At 49.0% G+C, this 17068-nt stretch overlaps 2 protein-coding genes across 14 annotated transcripts in view; both read left to right on the forward strand.

The window, feature by feature from the left end:
- Positions 1-1817, forward strand: part of FBLIM1 (filamin binding LIM protein 1) — a 2172-nt gene extending 355 nt beyond the window's left edge. Inside the window, 7 exon segments of the mRNA XM_010577211.1 lie at positions 104-162; positions 264-397; positions 491-602; positions 696-865; positions 971-1149; positions 1252-1369; positions 1704-1817. Coding sequence (XP_010575513.1) covers positions 104-162; positions 264-397; positions 491-602; positions 696-865; positions 971-1149; positions 1252-1369; positions 1704-1817 — 886 coding nt within the window.
- Positions 1818-6366: 4549 nt separating this feature from the next.
- The window catches only part of SPEN (spen family transcriptional repressor), an 82370-nt gene continuing 71668 nt past the window's right edge, over positions 6367-17068 (forward strand). Inside the window, exons 1-7 of one of the 13 annotated variants that reach the window (XM_010577215.1) lie at positions 6367-6477; positions 6863-7160; positions 9731-9785; positions 10286-10397; positions 11087-11816; positions 12488-12555; positions 14899-15038. The gene's annotated coding sequence lies outside the window, so the exon portion shown is untranslated. Of the gene's footprint in view, positions 6478-6665; positions 6810-6862; positions 7161-8449; positions 8470-9729; positions 9786-10285; positions 10398-11086; positions 11817-12487; positions 12564-12859; positions 13900-14898; positions 15039-17068 lie in introns of those variants that run through there. The other 12 variants (XM_010577217.1, XM_010577222.1, XM_010577226.1 and 9 more) reach the window with 12 other exon arrangements.

Consider the following 17068-nt stretch of genomic DNA (forward strand, 5'->3'; position numbering starts at 1 on the left):
GGGGGGTGTTTTTGGGGGGGGGGGGGGCTATTCCCCAAATCCCTGCACCCATCCCGGGATGGATCCGGCTGCTGGGGAAGGGCTGTGTTTGCTCTCCATCGCCGGGCGCTTATCAGTGCTGTTTGTCCACTCTGGCTGGGACAGCATTTGCTTTTGGGGCATGTCAGCAAGCGCCGCTGCAAAGCTGTTGGGGCGTTATTGTGACAGGGCGTTATTGGATGTTATTGCCCCCCTAAACCTGCCATGTCTGGCTTTCACTGCAGAAATCTGCCCAGCGGCCCCCATGCCTTCATCCCCGCCGGTCCTCGTCCTCTCCGAAGCGCCCCAGCCCTTGTCCGCAGAGGCACTGGGTCCGGCGCTGCAGCAATTGGACCTTGCAACACCTGCCACCCTCCAGGTGAGGACGATGGGGTGCAATTGCCCCAGTGCCTCAGTTTCCCCACCTGCAAGAGCATAAATGTAGCATGCCTTTGCTTTCCCTGCTTACCAGGCTCCTTCTGCCCTCCCCACTGAATTGAGGCTGCCCAAATTTTGCCGGGAGCAAGCGGGCAAACCACAGTGGCAGGATGCGAATGGGTACCCGGAGAGGGACAGCTCCAGAGGTAAGGGGGGGACCCAGCTGTGCAGTGTGGGCTTGTTCCCAGTTCGGGAAACTGAGGCACGCGGCACCCAACCGCTCTCCCTTCTTCCCGCAGACATCTGTGCCTTCTGCCACAAAGTGGTGGGACCCCGGGAGCCAACGGTGGAGGCGATGCGGAAGCAGTACCACGCTGATTGCTTCACCTGCCGGACATGCCACCGGCTCCTGGCTGGCCAGCGCTACTACCAAAGAGATGGGCGGCCCACGTGCGATGCCTGCTACCAGGTACCCATCCTTCCTCGGGGACAACCAGCGCCCTCAGAGGAGTGGCAGATGCAGTTTCTTGGAGTGGGAGCTGGCATCTCATGGTGTGTGTCCCCCAAAATTCAGGCCACGCTGGAGAAATGTGCCAAGTGCCGGGGGCTGATTGCGGAGCGCATTGTCCGTGCCCTGGGCAAGGGCTACCACCCTGGCTGCTTCTCCTGCACCGCCTGTGGCCGGGCCATTGGCGCCGAGAGCTTTGCCGTGGACGAGCGGGATGAGGTGTACTGCGTGGCCGACTTTTACAGGTCGGTGAGCATGGAAATGGGGGAGCATCCCCCATGTTGGGGGGGCTCAGCTCATCCTCGTCACCCCGCAGGGCTCATGCCGCTCCTGTTTGCTCCCACCAGGAAATATGCTGCAGTTTGCAGCGCCTGTGAGCACCCCATTGTCCCCCGCGAGGACAAGGACACCTACAAGATCGAGTGCCTGGGACGCAGTTTCCATGAGAGCTGCTACCGCTGTGAGGTACAGTCCTGATGGGCCCCCAAAAGCTGAGGTGTTTGGCACCGAGCCTTTGCAAAGCATGGCCACGGGGCTCACAGCGCCCAGGGTTATTTTTTAGCCAGCAGTTTATCTTGCAAGTGACAGGGAGGGGGAAAAACAGATAAATCAGGTTAAAAGGACAATGTGTTTGGCCAGGAGAGCTTCAGCTTTTCATGCTTTTGAAGTAGTTTGCTGCTTTTTTCCAAGTGCTGGTGGATTTTGCAGGGAAGGTGGGATATGATGGCACAGTGTGTCACATGCAAATGCAGCATGGGGACCCCTAAAACGTGGCTTCCCTTTCCCCTCTCGCCCCCAGAGCTGCGGGACGCCCTTATCACCAGAGCCGACAGAGAATGGGTGCTACCCCCTGGACGACCACCTCCTCTGCAAGTCCTGCCATGTCCGCCGGCGAAATGAGTCGTCCTGCTAAAACCCCGTGGCTTAGCCTCCATCTTCCAGCACCAGCCACTAAAAAGGGGGTGCACCCACCAGGATGCACCCTGCAGCTGGTCCCGGGGTGCCTGCTGCACCCCCAAATAGCTGCACGACCAGCATTTTCATCACCAAAATGTACCCAGGACCCCAACCTGCTGGGCTGGCCAAGCGGAGAAGAACAGATGTAGTGTCCCAGCATGGCTCTGTGCTCGTTACAAATGTAAAAAGCCCTGGCAGAGCAGTGGTGGTGGAGGAGCTGAGGTTTCATTCACTTATTTCTTTTTTTAAACTCCTTTTCCGAGGCCGGTTTGGTTTCCTTGGGTGTTTTTTCTTTCTTCTCAAGCTTCCTTGGGGTTTCAATTAAACATTTCTCTCTGCGGTGATGCAGAGAGCAGGCACTGATTTAGTTACTCGCAGTTAAATAAAACCCCAAGTTTAAAACTCCTTGTTTCTTTCATCTGCCCTGCATTCCAAACCCATAAAATGCAAGTTTAAAAATAAGAAAAAAAGCCACTTTTTAGGTTTTATAGACATGGCAAAAGTCAGGTCGCTCAGGACAATAACGCAGCTGACTTCGGGGTGCAGCAATTTGGCAGATGCCGCTGTCGCCCCAGGGGAGAGCAGAGGGTCGTTTTTTGGGGCCGGACTTGGGATTTTACGATGTGCGGTGGTGTTGATCAAAGGGTGTTTGGTGGTGGGGATTTTTTTGCAGACAGCCTGTGCTTTCTGGGTTCCATCTCAACCAAGTCCCAGAGCCGGCAGAGGGCAGCCAGAGCACAAATTCCTCCATCAGGCAGAAAAACTCCGGCTAAACGCACTCCTATATCCCATAGCCCCGTTATTGCAAGTTATTCAAGACATCGCTCCGCCATCAGAAGCTTTTCCATCTTCTCTGGGTCCAACCCCCAAACCAGCAGAAATTAGACTCTTTTTCTGCGTGCCCAACATCTGTGCAACTGATGTCACTGGTGCTTAGTGGTTTTGTTTGCGAGGGCATTGCAAACCAGCTGGAGAAAGAGGGGTTTTCTTTTTAACTGAAAGCGCTTAAAAAGCCACAAATCAAGAGCAGAAAATAGCAAGAGCATCTGAGATTATGTTTAATGCTTTCCTGATGGAAAAAAGGGAGCTGCTAAAAAAAAAAACAAACCCACCACCAAACCAGCAGCCATATGCTTCTAGGTCATGTTGTATAATGTCTCTCCAGCACATGCTATATTTATGAATGAAAGGGTTAATGTATGGTTAATGTATGCACTGGAGTCCAGTGGGCTGGTTGATTAATCACACCAACTCCACAATTATTTCCTGCCAACTCTCCCCATCTACAAAGCCTATTACTCAACGTTTGTTAATGTGCGTCTACGGCCCATCAATCAGGTCATAACTTGCTATAAACTTACTTATAAATAGGATGTTAATGAAAAGTTGCGGTCTGTCCCGGTCACGTAAGTAGGTGGCTTTGGGTCCGGCTGGGTGGGGACCCCGTGTCCCATGCTGGGGAAGTCCCATGCTCAAAGTCACCTCTCGCTTTCTAAAGTCTTTTGCCTGGTGGGGAAAACCAGGCACCAAAACAAAGACGTGGGCAGACTTGGTGGTGGCCAAAGGGAGTGGGGAAGGGAAGCCCCAGAGAGCATAGGCTTGCTTGGTTTTTTTGCAATACGGGTATTTTCCCAAGCGAGGTTTTCAGGGAGGATGGAAACGCTGATACTGAGTGGCATTTTGGATGCGTTCTTGCACACTGGCTTAAACCCTCGGGGCAGCACCCTTGGGTGCTCAGCAAGCTATGCTACCCCTCCGCAGAGCTAATGGCAGGAAGGGTTTCAGGTTATTTCCCCTGCAGAGCAAGCCGGGATGGGCTGTTAGCACCAGGACTGCGGCAAGTTTTGGCTGGAGGGAGACAGGGAAATGTTTTTATCGACGTGAAGCTTTGGAGAAGATGCTGGAGGGTGAGGAGAAGGACAAGGTAGAGCTGGAGAGTTTGGTGGCACGGTGAAGGGACGCAGAAGTGGTCAGATTTGGCATACTTTTCCAGGAGCAGAGGATGACAAGGGACAGGGATCGATAGACATGGAGGTAAGAGGATAAAAGACTGATTTAAGCCATTTTCTTCTCGGATAAGGGGAGAAGCATTACAAGCTGAGGCATGGGGAGTGTTGCTATGCCTGAAAAGCACAGCCCCGCATTTTCCCCCAGGAGGATCTCGAGGAATTTCCAGCACTGGCTGAGCCGCGTGGAGGAGATTTTGCAGGGGTGAAGCTGTGGGAGCTGGGTCCTATCCTGCTGCTGAGCAAGCCCACATCGGCTGTGACGGCTCAGCCTGTCCTTGGGCTCCTTGCCCCGTTGCAAGTGCTTTTGCAAGCGCCTGGGTCTGCTAGCAAAAATAAAACAAATACAAAGCACACACGGAGCAATATGAAGCTCCTGCTCTGCCCTGGGAGCCCCCCAAAGCCTTGCAGAGCCCCCTGGGAGCACCCAGGCATAAAACCCACTCAAGGTGTCTTGTGTCTTATTCCAATGGCAGTGCAAAAGGGCAAAGAGAATTGTACGCCTCTGAATCACACCGACTGGGACCTGCCCTTCCCTCGGCTGCTGCAATAAACCCATCTTTTCTTGCAATCCCTCTTGGCAGGCCAAGGAGAGCAGGGAGGGACCTGGCTGCCCTCCAAGGAGAAGCAAATGCAAATATTTCTTCACTTCAGGCTGGGTGCGGCCAGGGGATAAAATTTCCCTGGGTTTTCCCAGCAAAGGCATCCGATACCGTGCCCTGCTGCGAGTCCAATTTGCTCCCAGGAATACAACGGTGTATCCCATAAAAAAACCAAAGGTTAATCTTTCTTGCAACTCAAAGGACTGCCTGTTTTTTAAAAGGAGTTTTTAAATTAAAGGAGGAGCTGACAGGCATGGCCATAGTATTTTTAAATCAGTAGTCAAAGTGTTGCTTTGTAATATATAAGGCCTTTCTGCAGGTTTTGTTTGCAAGCCGAAGATTTTGGCATGGCACAAGGAAAGCGAGCCCATAAAGCGAAACAGGCTGGAAAATGCTTTTCCTCAGCATTCGCCCCAGTCAGCCGTGAGAAATGCAAAAAGCAGAGAGGGAGAGATGAGCCGGATTCCTTGCGTGCCTTCGCTCTGCCATCACTACCTTCAAGGAGCTGGGAAAGAGCTGGCTGAGCAGAGGGAAATGCTGCAGGAGGGGAAACTGAGGCTGAAGCAGCTGCTGGGGCTTTGCTGGCTGGAAAACGCTCTGGGAGGAAGGTCACGTGCTTAGTGCTGATGATGTTTTGTTGTTTTTTTTCAAATGGGATGGAGAGAGCTGGAGGAAAACTGGGTTTTTCCTTTGGTCGACCGGGGTTAATTGCAACCATATCCCAGCTGGCTTGCTGCAGCATTGTCCTTCCCTGCAGAGTGTTCGGACCCATTTTCTGCCCTTTCCTGTCTTTGACACAACCTAAAAAACTACTGTTTCTTAAATGAAAAGTGGACTGATCTTGCTGGCTAAGAGGGGGGTGGGGAACCACGGATTACTCTGGGACCAGCCCAAGCCCTGAGTTTCTCTAGCTTCATTATGCAGCACCAGCAGGATGTATTAAAAAAAAAAAAAAAGCAGTATTCTCCTTTTTGTCCCATTTTCCCCCACAAAACTGAAACACCCAGTGCCACAATTTATTTTTAAAGCACGATGTGTTTTTGATAACACAAAGGCAAAATCGATGCAGACAGTTAATGTGTGTTACCAGGTTGCAAGTGATACACTGGATTATTTAAAACAATTGAAAAAAAAAAAAAAAGGAAAAAAACCCCAAACCCCCAACACACCCTGTTTCTGAAAATAGATGCACGGCACATGCCTGCAAGCAGGGCTTTGACATTTCATAACCTAGCCTTCCTTCATTGTATCAGCAGTGACTACAGCATCCCGCAAACCTATTTCCCCAAAATTAACAATTTTCACCCAGACCTGGCTTCAAGCTGTTTACGTTGCATCTTTATTTTGCTGGAGTGTCCATTAGGGCCCATAGGTGAGGGGTTTAAAAACAAAAAGAAGAGAGATTTGTCGCAGAGGTTGTCCTGTTTGTCAAAGGCGGCTTATTGACCTCAGTGATTTATCACTGGGAAAAAAGTTGGAAGGAGCAGGGGGTGGGAATAGCTCCTAAAAATAAATATTAATTCTCCGTGCGGCTAAACTTTCCCTCACGGCCCAGCCGGGGGAATAGACTTTAATCTCCTTTATCGGATTGCTTCGTCCGACGGTGAATCTTGCTGAGGCGATCGGCCTCCACCAGGTGTTCTAAGGGCACCACGCTTTTTGTGGCAAAAAAAGAGATACAAGCAACAAAAGGGAGGGTATTTGCCTGACAAAAGGAGGAGGAGGCCGTGGGCTGCCCCCCACGGCCCGGCCCGGCCCCGCCGCCTCTGGCTCCACAGCGCCGCCGCGCCCGCGGTACTGCAGGAACTGCGCCACTTCCCCCCCCCGGCCCCGCCGCTCGCTTCACAAAATGGCCGCCCGGCGAGGCCACAGCGAGCGGCGCCGAGGCGACAAAATGGCGCCGGGCGGGCAGCGGGGGGAAGGACGGACGATGGGCGGCTGCGGGGGCCGGGGCGGCGAGCGTGGGCTTCAGCCGTGCCAGGAGCGCGGCGAAGGGGCTCCTCCTGATGTGCGTATCCCCTCCAGGCTGGCGGCGAAAGCGCTGCGGGTGAAACCTGACCTTCCCCCCCCCCCCCTTCTTCTCCTCGCCGCCTTTGCAGAAGGATGTGAAAATGCCCAGAAATGCGCATTTCCACTCGGCCATGGGGGTGGCGGAGGCCGCGGCCACCCCCTCCCCCGCGCCCCAGGCGCCATCGCCGCCTCAGCCCCCCCGGCAACATCGTCCCCTCGTTCCCCTCACGGCACAGCTCGCCGGCACCGACCCCTGAAATGTTTGGGTTTTTTTTCCACATAGCGTGAAGATTTTTGGCCCAGAATTGCTCTTTCCACATGCACCCCAAGGTGGGTAGTTTTATGGCTAATTCTTTCTCTTCCACCGCTTTTCTCCTTCGCAGGGGTTGATACCACCACCTCCCGCTCTCTTCACGGCATGGAAAATACCTAAATGCACTTAAAAAAAAAAAAACAAAAACCACCAGAAAACCTAAAACACCCGAGGATTGATTTATCTTCTGAGTCGGAGTGGCGTTGGGAAGAAGCCGTCGCTGCTTGCCTTGCTCCCCACAACGACCTGCCCGCCATTCGGTTAATTAAAAGCATAACTTGGTGTGATCAGACGTGGTAATACCATAAAAAAAAAAAAAAACAAACCCTGTAACATCCAAACGCTCGTTGTTGGAGGCTGCAGCCAAGGTACCACGTATGCTTTTTTTTAAATATTTTTTTTAACGTTGCCTTACGTTTTCCTGTACCACAGTGTTGTTACAGGCTACATTATAACATTGCCCCTTCTTTATTAAAAACCGCATGCCTAAAATACTGCTGTTTTTTCCTGGAATTACAGATTTAGGCCCATATAGATGCTCTTTTATTTCTACCTATACAGAAATATTTCTATTTATTTACTACATATTTTTATATATATCTTCTTTTTCTAGGGACTGATTACAGAATATAAAATAAACCCACACACCTGAAACACTATGATTTAATTATATATAATCACTGTAATTTTGGCCCATATATATGTTTGATTTTATATATATATATTTATATTACCTTTGTTTTCCTCCATTGGTTTTCTACTACCATATATCCTAAAAGCAGGAGAAAAAAATGCCATAAAAAAAAGAAAAGAAAAAGAACAAAAAGCAACCCATCTCTTTTTTACAGTCCATGGTGGAAGTTTGTGCCTGAATGTTTTATTTGTTCCACAGAGATGTAGATTTTCCTTGGGAGATTTGGGGAGGATTTTTTTAAATTGAAAGAGGAAAAAATACACCCAGAAAAAAAAAACACCAAACAATAAAAGAGAACCAAAAAGGAAAAAAAAAAGGCACACAAAAACAAACCCCAGTAACTGAAGCTGCAAATGCAATCAAATAGTCCGGATCAGACAATTCATTGCAACAAAAAGAGAGGACAAATTAGTTCAACTGAAATGGCAGGGCTTTGCTGTAGATCCGGGAGGAGGGATCAGCTCCTTTATCCCACCATCTAGCGCTCCCAACACCACCATTTTTTTTGTGTGTGTGCTTTGTGTTGGGGCGTTTTATTTAAAGCCAAGCAGGCTGCAAAACCCTGCCGAGCCGGGGCTGCCAAAGCCGCTCGTGGGCTTAGTTTTTATATATATCTATTTTTTTTCCCTGCACGCGTCCCATCCTTGTGCAATCTTCTCCCTTTTATTATGTGCTCTGTTGCTTGCTCTCTTTTTTTTTTTTTAATTCCTCTGCTGGTATAAAGGTTTCTCTCCTCTCCCCAGCTTGTCTGCTTATTCCAGAAGTTTCTACGGGGGAGGGGAGCACCCACTGCGGAGCCTTTGCCGCAGCGCCGGGCAGGCGTGGCGCCTGCCGCCGGGGGAGGAGGAGGATGCAAAGGATGCACCACCTCTGCCTGCTTTCCCTACCCGGCTGGCAGCCTTTTTCCAAGCCTCTCCCCCTTGCTAGATTTCCCCATCCTTGAAAAGGGTGCTGGGAGGTGTTTGCAAGGGGGGTTCTGGGGTTTTTTTTTTTTGTTTTTTTTTTTAAATCTTCTTTTTCCTCCCCCTTTGCTAAATAAATTAAAAGCAGAGATGTCTCCTGATGGAGATGGATGAGGCTGGGCTCGCAGCAATGGGGTTGCTCGCTCGCACGCACTGCCGCAGCCTTGATCTGGCATAGCGAGGGCACCGATGGCAGAAGTGACCTTTCCCAGGCAGTGGGAGGGAGGCTTCCCCCCCCACCCCAACATGCTCCCGCTTGGAATTCATTTTAAATAGCAGGGTTATTATTTTTTATTTTCTTTCCCCCTTCCCCTTAAAAGAACAGCTAGCTCTTTCAGTGATTTTTTTTTTTTTTTTTCCTGGTAGCCTGTGGCTTGAAGCTTCCTCATGATGTTGGTTGGGTTTTTTTTGTTTGTTTTTTTTTTTTTTGTTTGTGTGTGTGTGTGTGTGTGTGTGTTGAATTGCATTTTAAAATTGCCCAGCTGGAGACAAGTCTTGATTAGAGCTGGAACAATAGCTCCATTTTATTAATAATGGGAAGGATTTACAATCCTACAGCACCTTCCTTGGAAGGCTTTCAAAATCATTTGCAAACACTCACAAATTTAAGATTTCACAGCCCTTGTCTGTGAGGTGGGTAAGTATTTTAATGGTGCCACCACCAAAAATCACATCGGTGGCAAATCTCCATTTATGAGTGCTTAAAAAAATGACAAATTTGGTGGGTTTTAGGGCTGCAAAGCTGGGAGGGGGAGAGGTTGGTTAGTGGGGCTGGCTAAAAGGTGTAACCTAAATCTGTTCAGTGTTCTCTGTAGATACAGAGTATTTTGTTGCGTCCTGGGAACTGGGCTGTTACTTCTCTGCCTATTTCGAGCAGATGACCATGCAGCTTGCCAGAGCAAAGGTGTTGACTTGCCCGCTTGTCAGTAAACATCTGCTTATAGTTTTTTTTTGGTGGTGGTGTTTTTTTTTTAATTCATTACCTTTTTGTAGTCCCCAAGTGAACTCCTTTAGTGCTGGCTTGGCTGCGGTTTGACCACAGCTTTGCATTAAAGCAGGCTTGGTAGTGCTAATGTGTCTCCCTGCGAGCCCAAGTGACCTTGCTTGGGGGACTGGGCCCACTGAGCTAATGCAGATGCTCCGCTTTGATTACAGAACCCTGCATGCTGCTTTTTTTCCAGCGCATCCCTTCCCTGACCCAGGAAGTGCAGGGGGATGTTGCAATATTGTGGGTGAAAGCTATCTTATGCCTTATTTTTTTCCCTTTTTTTTTCTTTCCCAGGGAAATAACAGGATTGTTTGTGTCACCCCTCTTCACAGCAGATGATACCTTCTTTGTAAGTATTGTGAACACGCAGCGATCTCAGAGCTGTCTGAGCAGTCAGATCTGGCCTTGCTGAGGACCGTAAGGCACAGTGCTCTGGTTGCGTGTGTGTTGTACACGGGCCACAGAAACCCACAATGTTTCTGTGGTTACTTCTGTCTGGATAGCATGAGTAGGTCCCAGGGCTTCCCCTTCCCACTGCTTACTATTTCACAAAAGCAAAGGCTGGTGCTTCTGGAAAAAGCTCTGCCTTGTGGCCTTTAAAAAAAAATAAAGAAAAACTGCTACGTATTAGTCATCCTTATTTTTAAAGGAAGCTGTGTTTGCCAGTGCTATCTGTATAATGCATGTTGCGTGTGCGATATTAACTCAGCTTTATTTGTGAAGGCTGGTAATGTGCTCTGGTCCCTGCTCTTTGGAGCAGTGCCACTGAGGCTCAATCGAGCTGCTGCTGGCAGGTGGAAAAACTGACAGTCCAGCTTTTCATACCTTCCTTCCATTTTCCTTTTTCAGTGTTGGTACCTCTGCATTGGCAGGTGTGGAAACATAGAGACTGTAACAACTGTAAGCAAGGCCAAACGAGCTATCTTCTGGGGTCACTTCCAACTCCACAGAAGAAACCCTGGTGATTAGTATTTTTTTTCTTGCCTGTGGTAGCTTTTACTCTAAGCTCCACTGTATCTTCTGAGAAGTCTGAGTTTGACCCTTTTGGATGCTAAAAATGGTACTGTTTTTACACCTTAGTGGTTTTTTTCCTTCTCTGTGGTCACGTAGAAGAGCAAGCCGTGCAATTAAAACGGTAAAGCAAAGGACAGCTCCCTCCCCCTTTCCCCTTTCAAAAAACCTTCCAGAGTTGTGTGCTGTTGAACTGCTGCATAGGCAGAAAACATACAATGCAGTTGTCAGCATTGTGCTGATGTGTGGCACATTAAAAAAAAAAATACACACAAAAGGGGTGGGGAGAATGGTTGCCTCCAGGGAGTAAAACTGTGGGGCCCCTTTCCCTACAAGCAAACAGCCCCCGCCACGGTAGTATATTACTCTTGATTTTGCTCAGGCAAGGGCAATGGGCAAACATAAGAGGGAGCGTTGCAACGTGCTAAATTGTGTTGGTGAAGATCAGGGTCCCCTTGAACTATTTTTTTTTTCTTTTTTCTGTGAACTTGCTCCCACGAGATGCTGCTGTTTTATTACTTGATTCCTCAAAGTCGTGCTCGCTCATGGGGAAGAAGGAAAATGCTTCCTTACTGGGTGCAATTTCTTTTGTTGTGTTGCAAAAGGTAATAAAAAGCACCTGGTGCTGGTCTCTCCTAGGTCACACGTGACTTCAAGGCGCAGAGTCCTGGTAATCATTAGTGCGCAAGGAGTGTTACGTATTGGTGACTTCTCGTTAACTTCCCTTAATGAGAATATTGGCATCAGTGTTGCATAAATGCCTCTGGCTGACCAGGGGAGAGGCCCTGCCCTGCTAAGCTGGAGCAGCACCTTATGAGAAATGCAGTGATTTCAGTGCTGGTGAGGCAGTCTGGTTGCTGCTGTGATTTGTAGCACACCTATGACTTTATGCTTTTCTGGCAAAAATTTAGCAGAGGGTAAGTATGAGGTATCCGGGCCAGGTTTCATACCATGCTCCCTGTGGTGGAGAGCTGGGGAAAGTTGGTGTGTGGTGTATGTGAAAATTGTCAATAGCTCCTGTGCCTAAAGCCTCTTCTATACTTGAAATAAACCAGCGTGGACAGGGATATTAATTTTATTCTCTCATTAGGGATGTGTTGGTTTGGAGATATGCCTTGTGCTCATCGCTGGCATGGAGGTACAGTGGACCAAGATCCTGGCTGTTCGGGATGTTTCCACATTTTTCAGGTTGGCACACCCTATGGGACTTGGAATTACTTTTCTTTGGCAGTTCAGGACAAATGAGTGAGAATTACCTTGCGAGCACTGAACTTTTACCACCCTCTGGTTTGGACTGAAGAGTAACTAGAACTACATCCATGAGATTTCCAAGCTAAACAAAACCTGAATTTCCAGTGCCAAAAAGCAAGTGAGCGGTAGAAACCTCTGCTCCTCCTCCATTAGGAGGGAAACTGCAGTCTTTCAAGCTTTCCTATTTTCCCGAAGAGTTAAAAAGCTGCATTGTGAGATCTGCAGAGGTAAAATGAAAGCCAAAGCTAGCTGAGAAACTGTTCTGCACCGTATCGCTGGAGAGGTTTTTGAGTGCAGCAGGTCTTGATGCACAAGTATTTTTCTTTTATGCTTTTCTCTGAAGTGAGGGAGTGATAAAAACGCGCATTCAGTCTGCTCTGTTTAAAACACCATCACGTTGCTTCGGTATCAAAATGGTATTTGATGAAACAAAAGTGTGGATGGTGGCTGGCTCGGTATTTATTTTGTGCTGGGTGTGCCGATCGATCCAATGGGGAGTGAGCCTTTAGCTCACAGGTTTGCACTGTGGGTTTTGTGTTAAAACCTTGTCCTGCAGCATGTCCAGCGTAATTTCTGTGATTTTTCCTGGGCATTGCACGTGGGGCCTTTATGTAGAGGTAATACAACAATTGGGTGTTAAAAATGGCAAAGTACAAGATACAGTGATCTATCCAGTCCTAGGGGATTTATATCCTTTGCAGTTGTCGTGTTTGGGTATCAGGTCACCTGGGGCTGGCTTTTTTTGGTTTTGTTTTCTTTGTTTTTCCCCTAAAATGTAGTATTTTGCAGCCTGGAAGACCGAAGTCCTCTCTGTCTAGCTGATGAAATGCCCTGAGTTTGGGAAAAACCCTTGCGAGGTGAGCAGGTACAGCTCTTTGGTACGTGGTTGCACAGAAGTTGGGGGGCAAGGGGAAGCAGGCCAGAAGCCAGCACTGTGATATTTCTAATTTTCCCCAAGAACAGGCAAAAAAATAGGTATTAATTCTAATATATCTACTACACCGAAAGCCAGAGTAAGCTCTTTTGCAGTCCTGTGATGGCACATGGTGTTTTGGTTGTGTGGCTCAGCAATCACACTGTACTCTGCTGCTGAAGAAATGTCTGTTTTTGTATAGCAAAGTATTTTGAAAACAGAAGTGTGCTTTTATATATATACAAATGGGTTCAGTGTAAACTGAATTCCAGGGGGCTCCTGTGCTGCAGAAGGTAACTGGTGCTAAACCCACTGGCTACAGTGGCGGTATTTTGTGGCAGCTTCCATCCCCAGTACTGTGTGGGTAAGAACACCACCACCAAGTCTAGCGGGGAAGAGCGTTAGAAAATAAATTACTAAATACTGGGTTTCAAAAACATGAAGGGAGTTTTCTGGACAGAGTCATCTCATCGTGAAGAGTTGGAGCACTAACCCTCAAAGAGGAAAGAACTGAAATCGATAGCTTTATTAATCCTATCAATCCTATACTTTGTGTTGCTTAGGATCCAAAACCAGGCTTCGTGTTCAAAGCGTTATCAGTGTGTAAGCCAATATCCTCTGTCTTGACAACAAATGAGCCCAAATATCAAACAGCACCAATTCCTTCTTGGAGAAAATTATCCATTGCGTAAAATGTAATGGGTAAGCAATAAAATTAGGCCAGTAATTCAGGCTGGCTTAAAAATGAGATAAAAGCCTAGCTGGCAATTTGATATGTGGCTGCCATACTGTCATTTTAATAAATATAGTCAATGAGCAGGAAAGGCACGTAAATACATTTTATAATGACAAGATGGTGGCTGGAGCTGGCCAGCTTGAACAAAGAAAAGCTCATGGTGTTTCTGGTGATGTCTGAGGGCTCTTGTCTGGGTAACCTACTGTTTTTCTGTAAAAATCAAAGCAAGCTGGACGTGTACTGGACACCGGTGAGGATAATCATTGCATGCCACTAACGCGACTGCTCTGAACCATGCGAGTCCCCGGTTGATGCAGCTGGCCAGTGTCCCCAGCTACGGGGAGAGGCGTAATGCCTCCCTTCCCCACCTCCAGCTGTGCTGCTGCGAGCACAAAATGCAGAGCTATTGCTAAGCCAGAGCCAAGTATAGGAAGTTACGGTCTTAGCAAATATAGCTCTGGTTGCTGTCCTTGTTCGGTATCTAATCTTTGCTTTTTTTAAATGTTTGGCAAGCAGTCCTGGCGACACACGGCAGCGAGCTCCACCACTTGGGTAAGACGCCACGTGAAAAATGTACGAACTTGCCTTTTCAAGCGTTGTCTGCTTGCTGCTATTTATTGACATTTCCTCCTCGAAGTGAGGCTGTCTCTGGCTGTTTGTGTGGACCCCAAGGATGTTTTCTGATTCTCCTGCCCTTTTTTTTTCTCCAAACTGGAGAGCTGCTAACTTTATTAGCTCCTTATATGGCAGCACCATTTTCTCACGCCTTTAATGGCTCTCTTTTGATCTGTCCTGTTCTTGCTTTGCTTTTCTTGACGTGAACGTGGTGTTCAAGCTGTGATGGGTTTATAACCTGCTCCCTCATTAATATATGGCCTGGTATTTTAATCCTCTCCAAGTGCCGATAAGAAACATCCAAACGTTTTAACTGCGGGATTGGCCGAGATGCCCGGAGATAGCTGGGTTCTTGGCTACACCCACCGCATGGGCCTGACTAATTTAAATTGCACCGAGCAGTGCACCAGATCCTGCCCTTGCCTGTCCCAAAGGCTGAGGACCATCGGGCGATGGAGAGCAGCTGAAGTCTCCTCTTCCTTGGCTGTTTGCCCCTCTGGGAAGGGTAGCAAGTAGGGATGCATGTCCATGTCTAACCCCTGGGTGCTCATCGTGTTTGTCACCAGTGGGCTGGCACAAACGTGTGTCCCTTCTGCAGTGACAAGGACGGTGCTGGTTGCTGCCGCATAAGACTGGTCCTTTGTCGAGGCCCCTTTGGCCTGCTGAGAGGAAGGTTCTGCTCACTCTGGTCTTTAGCCTGGGTCTGTGTTCTTTAAAATCTTCGAACGAGTTGGAGGGATCCGGTTACAGCGGCATCGCCAGTGCGGTTGTGTGTTGCAACTGGGAACAGTTTCCCCCCAAAGCGTTTGAAAAGTGTTGGGATGGTCCAGAGCTTCGTTTTGCGTCACCATCCGGGCTTCGTGCTCCCCTTCCAGCTGGCTTTCGTGTAAACGGAGCCCTTCAAGCACTCATTTCAACTGTCTCTTCTGTCAACAGAGTTGATGGCTTTGTTTGCAGTCCGTGGATGTCCCTCCAGGCCAGCCTGCCTGCAAGATGGCCATGTGACAGCAGTGCCACTGCGTGAGGTTTCTTTGAAGGACCTGGGAGCCGGCGTGGTTTTCTCGTGTCCCTTGGAGGTGCCGCCCTAGCAGGGAGGGAGGGGAAGAACGGTTGGCAACACTGCCGCAGCAAAGCATGCTCGATCGGAGAGGGGAAAATTTAGCATTGAAAAGCCATTTGATGCGTGGTTTGCGTTTCTTCCTCTCTGAAATGGATGCCTGTAGAGCCCGTTAAAGGTATAGACATGTAGCGACTGCTCTTTGGGCTTCTGACCAGTTAAAACAGAGAGCTAAGCCCATTTCCACAGAGAAGAAAAGTGCGGTGGAAAGTGCTGGTGGAGCGCGTTGGCAGGGCATTTTCTCGTGCGCACGTGGCTCCATCGTGTTTTGAATAATAGATGGTTTGTGTGCAAAGAGTTGTTGGTTTTTTTTTTTATTAATCAGTAGATCTGAGTTTGGTGGAGCAGCGTAATGCCCATCATCACTGGGGAAACTGAGGCACGGGGCCCTGAAGGGATGGGCTTGCAGCCACCCAGCAGCGGTAGAGTTGGGGATAAGGCTTGGGTCTGCTGAGGCTTGAGTGAGTGTGCGTCAGAGGTCTGATTAAATCAAGAGATTTGCTTGTTTGTTAAGCCACCTATAGCTTGATGACTTTGACCAGTCGTTGAGGTGGAGTCATTGCCAGAAGGTTACAGCAGCCCCAGGCAAGGTCTGGCCGGACTGGGTGGCAAAGGCAGCAAAGTTGAGTGCCGCTCGCCCCGACAAATAAAACGTGGTTTTAATCAATAGAAAAGCGCTGTCAGGAGGCTTTGGCCAAGGAAAATACTGAATTATCGGTCTGCTCTCTGTGGTGAAAGCAGCTAAATGGCTTCAAAAAAACCCCCAGTATTCGTGGCTCTGGGTGCATGTTCCGTTTTATCCTGACCTCAAACTGCTTGGAATTTTGTGGTGGTAATCGCTTGGGCATTTTCCTTTTTGGGCATAGAAATAGGTGTTTTTATCCGTGCAGGGGCACATTTTGGTGGCATACAAGACCCTCTGGATTGAAAAACGTTTAGCTCCATGTTGCAGAGCCGCCTTTTGAGCAGGGATGGGGTGCAACAGGCGAGTCAGTTCTGCAAACAGGGTGATATTGGCAATGAGCATTTTGTTCACCCTGTCTTAATTAAGGAGCTCTGCAAAAACCCGGTGGGGGAGAAAGGGGATGACTTGCAGCCAAATCCCCCCCAACGGTGGGAGTTTCTTTCCCGTGGTTCTCGGGGCGACGTGGCCTCCCCGTTTCGGTGCAGGGAAGTATTTTGGGCAGCCAGGAGGATTCAGTGACCTCCCTCGCCGCTTGCTGTTGTGGTCAGCGTCGCCAGCCCCTCTCGGGGTCACCTATAGCTCTGACCTTTGGAGCCATTACAGATAAACAGAGCTATAGGCTCCCAAATGGCCGGGCAGCGCAGGGCCCTCATCCGCCTTCACCTCAATTAATTTTTTACTTGCTCTCTCCGATTGCAGCGAGCCGGGTTTTCTTTTGCCCTGGGGGTAAAGACAGTTTGTGCCTCAGGATGGGGGACATCCTTACAGCCCCCATTTTTTGGTGAGGGTTGTAGGTTTTACGGGCAGTAAAGGGGCTGTGATGCCCAGCAAGGGCCCCCGCCCCAGGCTGGGAGAAGCCCCTCCGAGCGTTTCTCTGCCCTCTTTGGCCACATCCGTGCCGCGAGCCTGCAGCCTGGGTACAAACGGGGTGCTGGCTGCTGGTGGGACCTTGCACTTGCATCGCAGCCCCGTTTTTTTTTTTTTTTTGCTTGCGTTGCAACCCCCCTTTTATTTTTTCCATTGCAACCCCCCCTTTATTTTTTTTATAGCACCCCTTTTTTTGCAATGCAGCCATCCTTCATTTTTTGCATAGCACCCCTTTATTTTTTGCAATGCACCCTTTTATTTTTTGCAGTGCAGCCCTCCTTTATTTTTTGCACAGCCCCCCTCTCATTTTGCAATACACCCCCTTTACTTTTTGCACAGCCTCCCCTCATTTTCCGATGCACCCCCTTTACTTTTCGCACAGCCCCCCCCTTTATGTTTTGCATTGCACCCCCCCCCCCCTTATTTAGCGCCTCGCA

This window comes from Haliaeetus leucocephalus, unplaced genomic scaffold, assembly GCF_000737465.1.
Source record: "Haliaeetus leucocephalus isolate CR32 unplaced genomic scaffold, Haliaeetus_leucocephalus-4.0 Scaffold556, whole genome shotgun sequence".
Taxonomy (NCBI): domain Eukaryota; kingdom Metazoa; phylum Chordata; class Aves; order Accipitriformes; family Accipitridae; genus Haliaeetus; species Haliaeetus leucocephalus.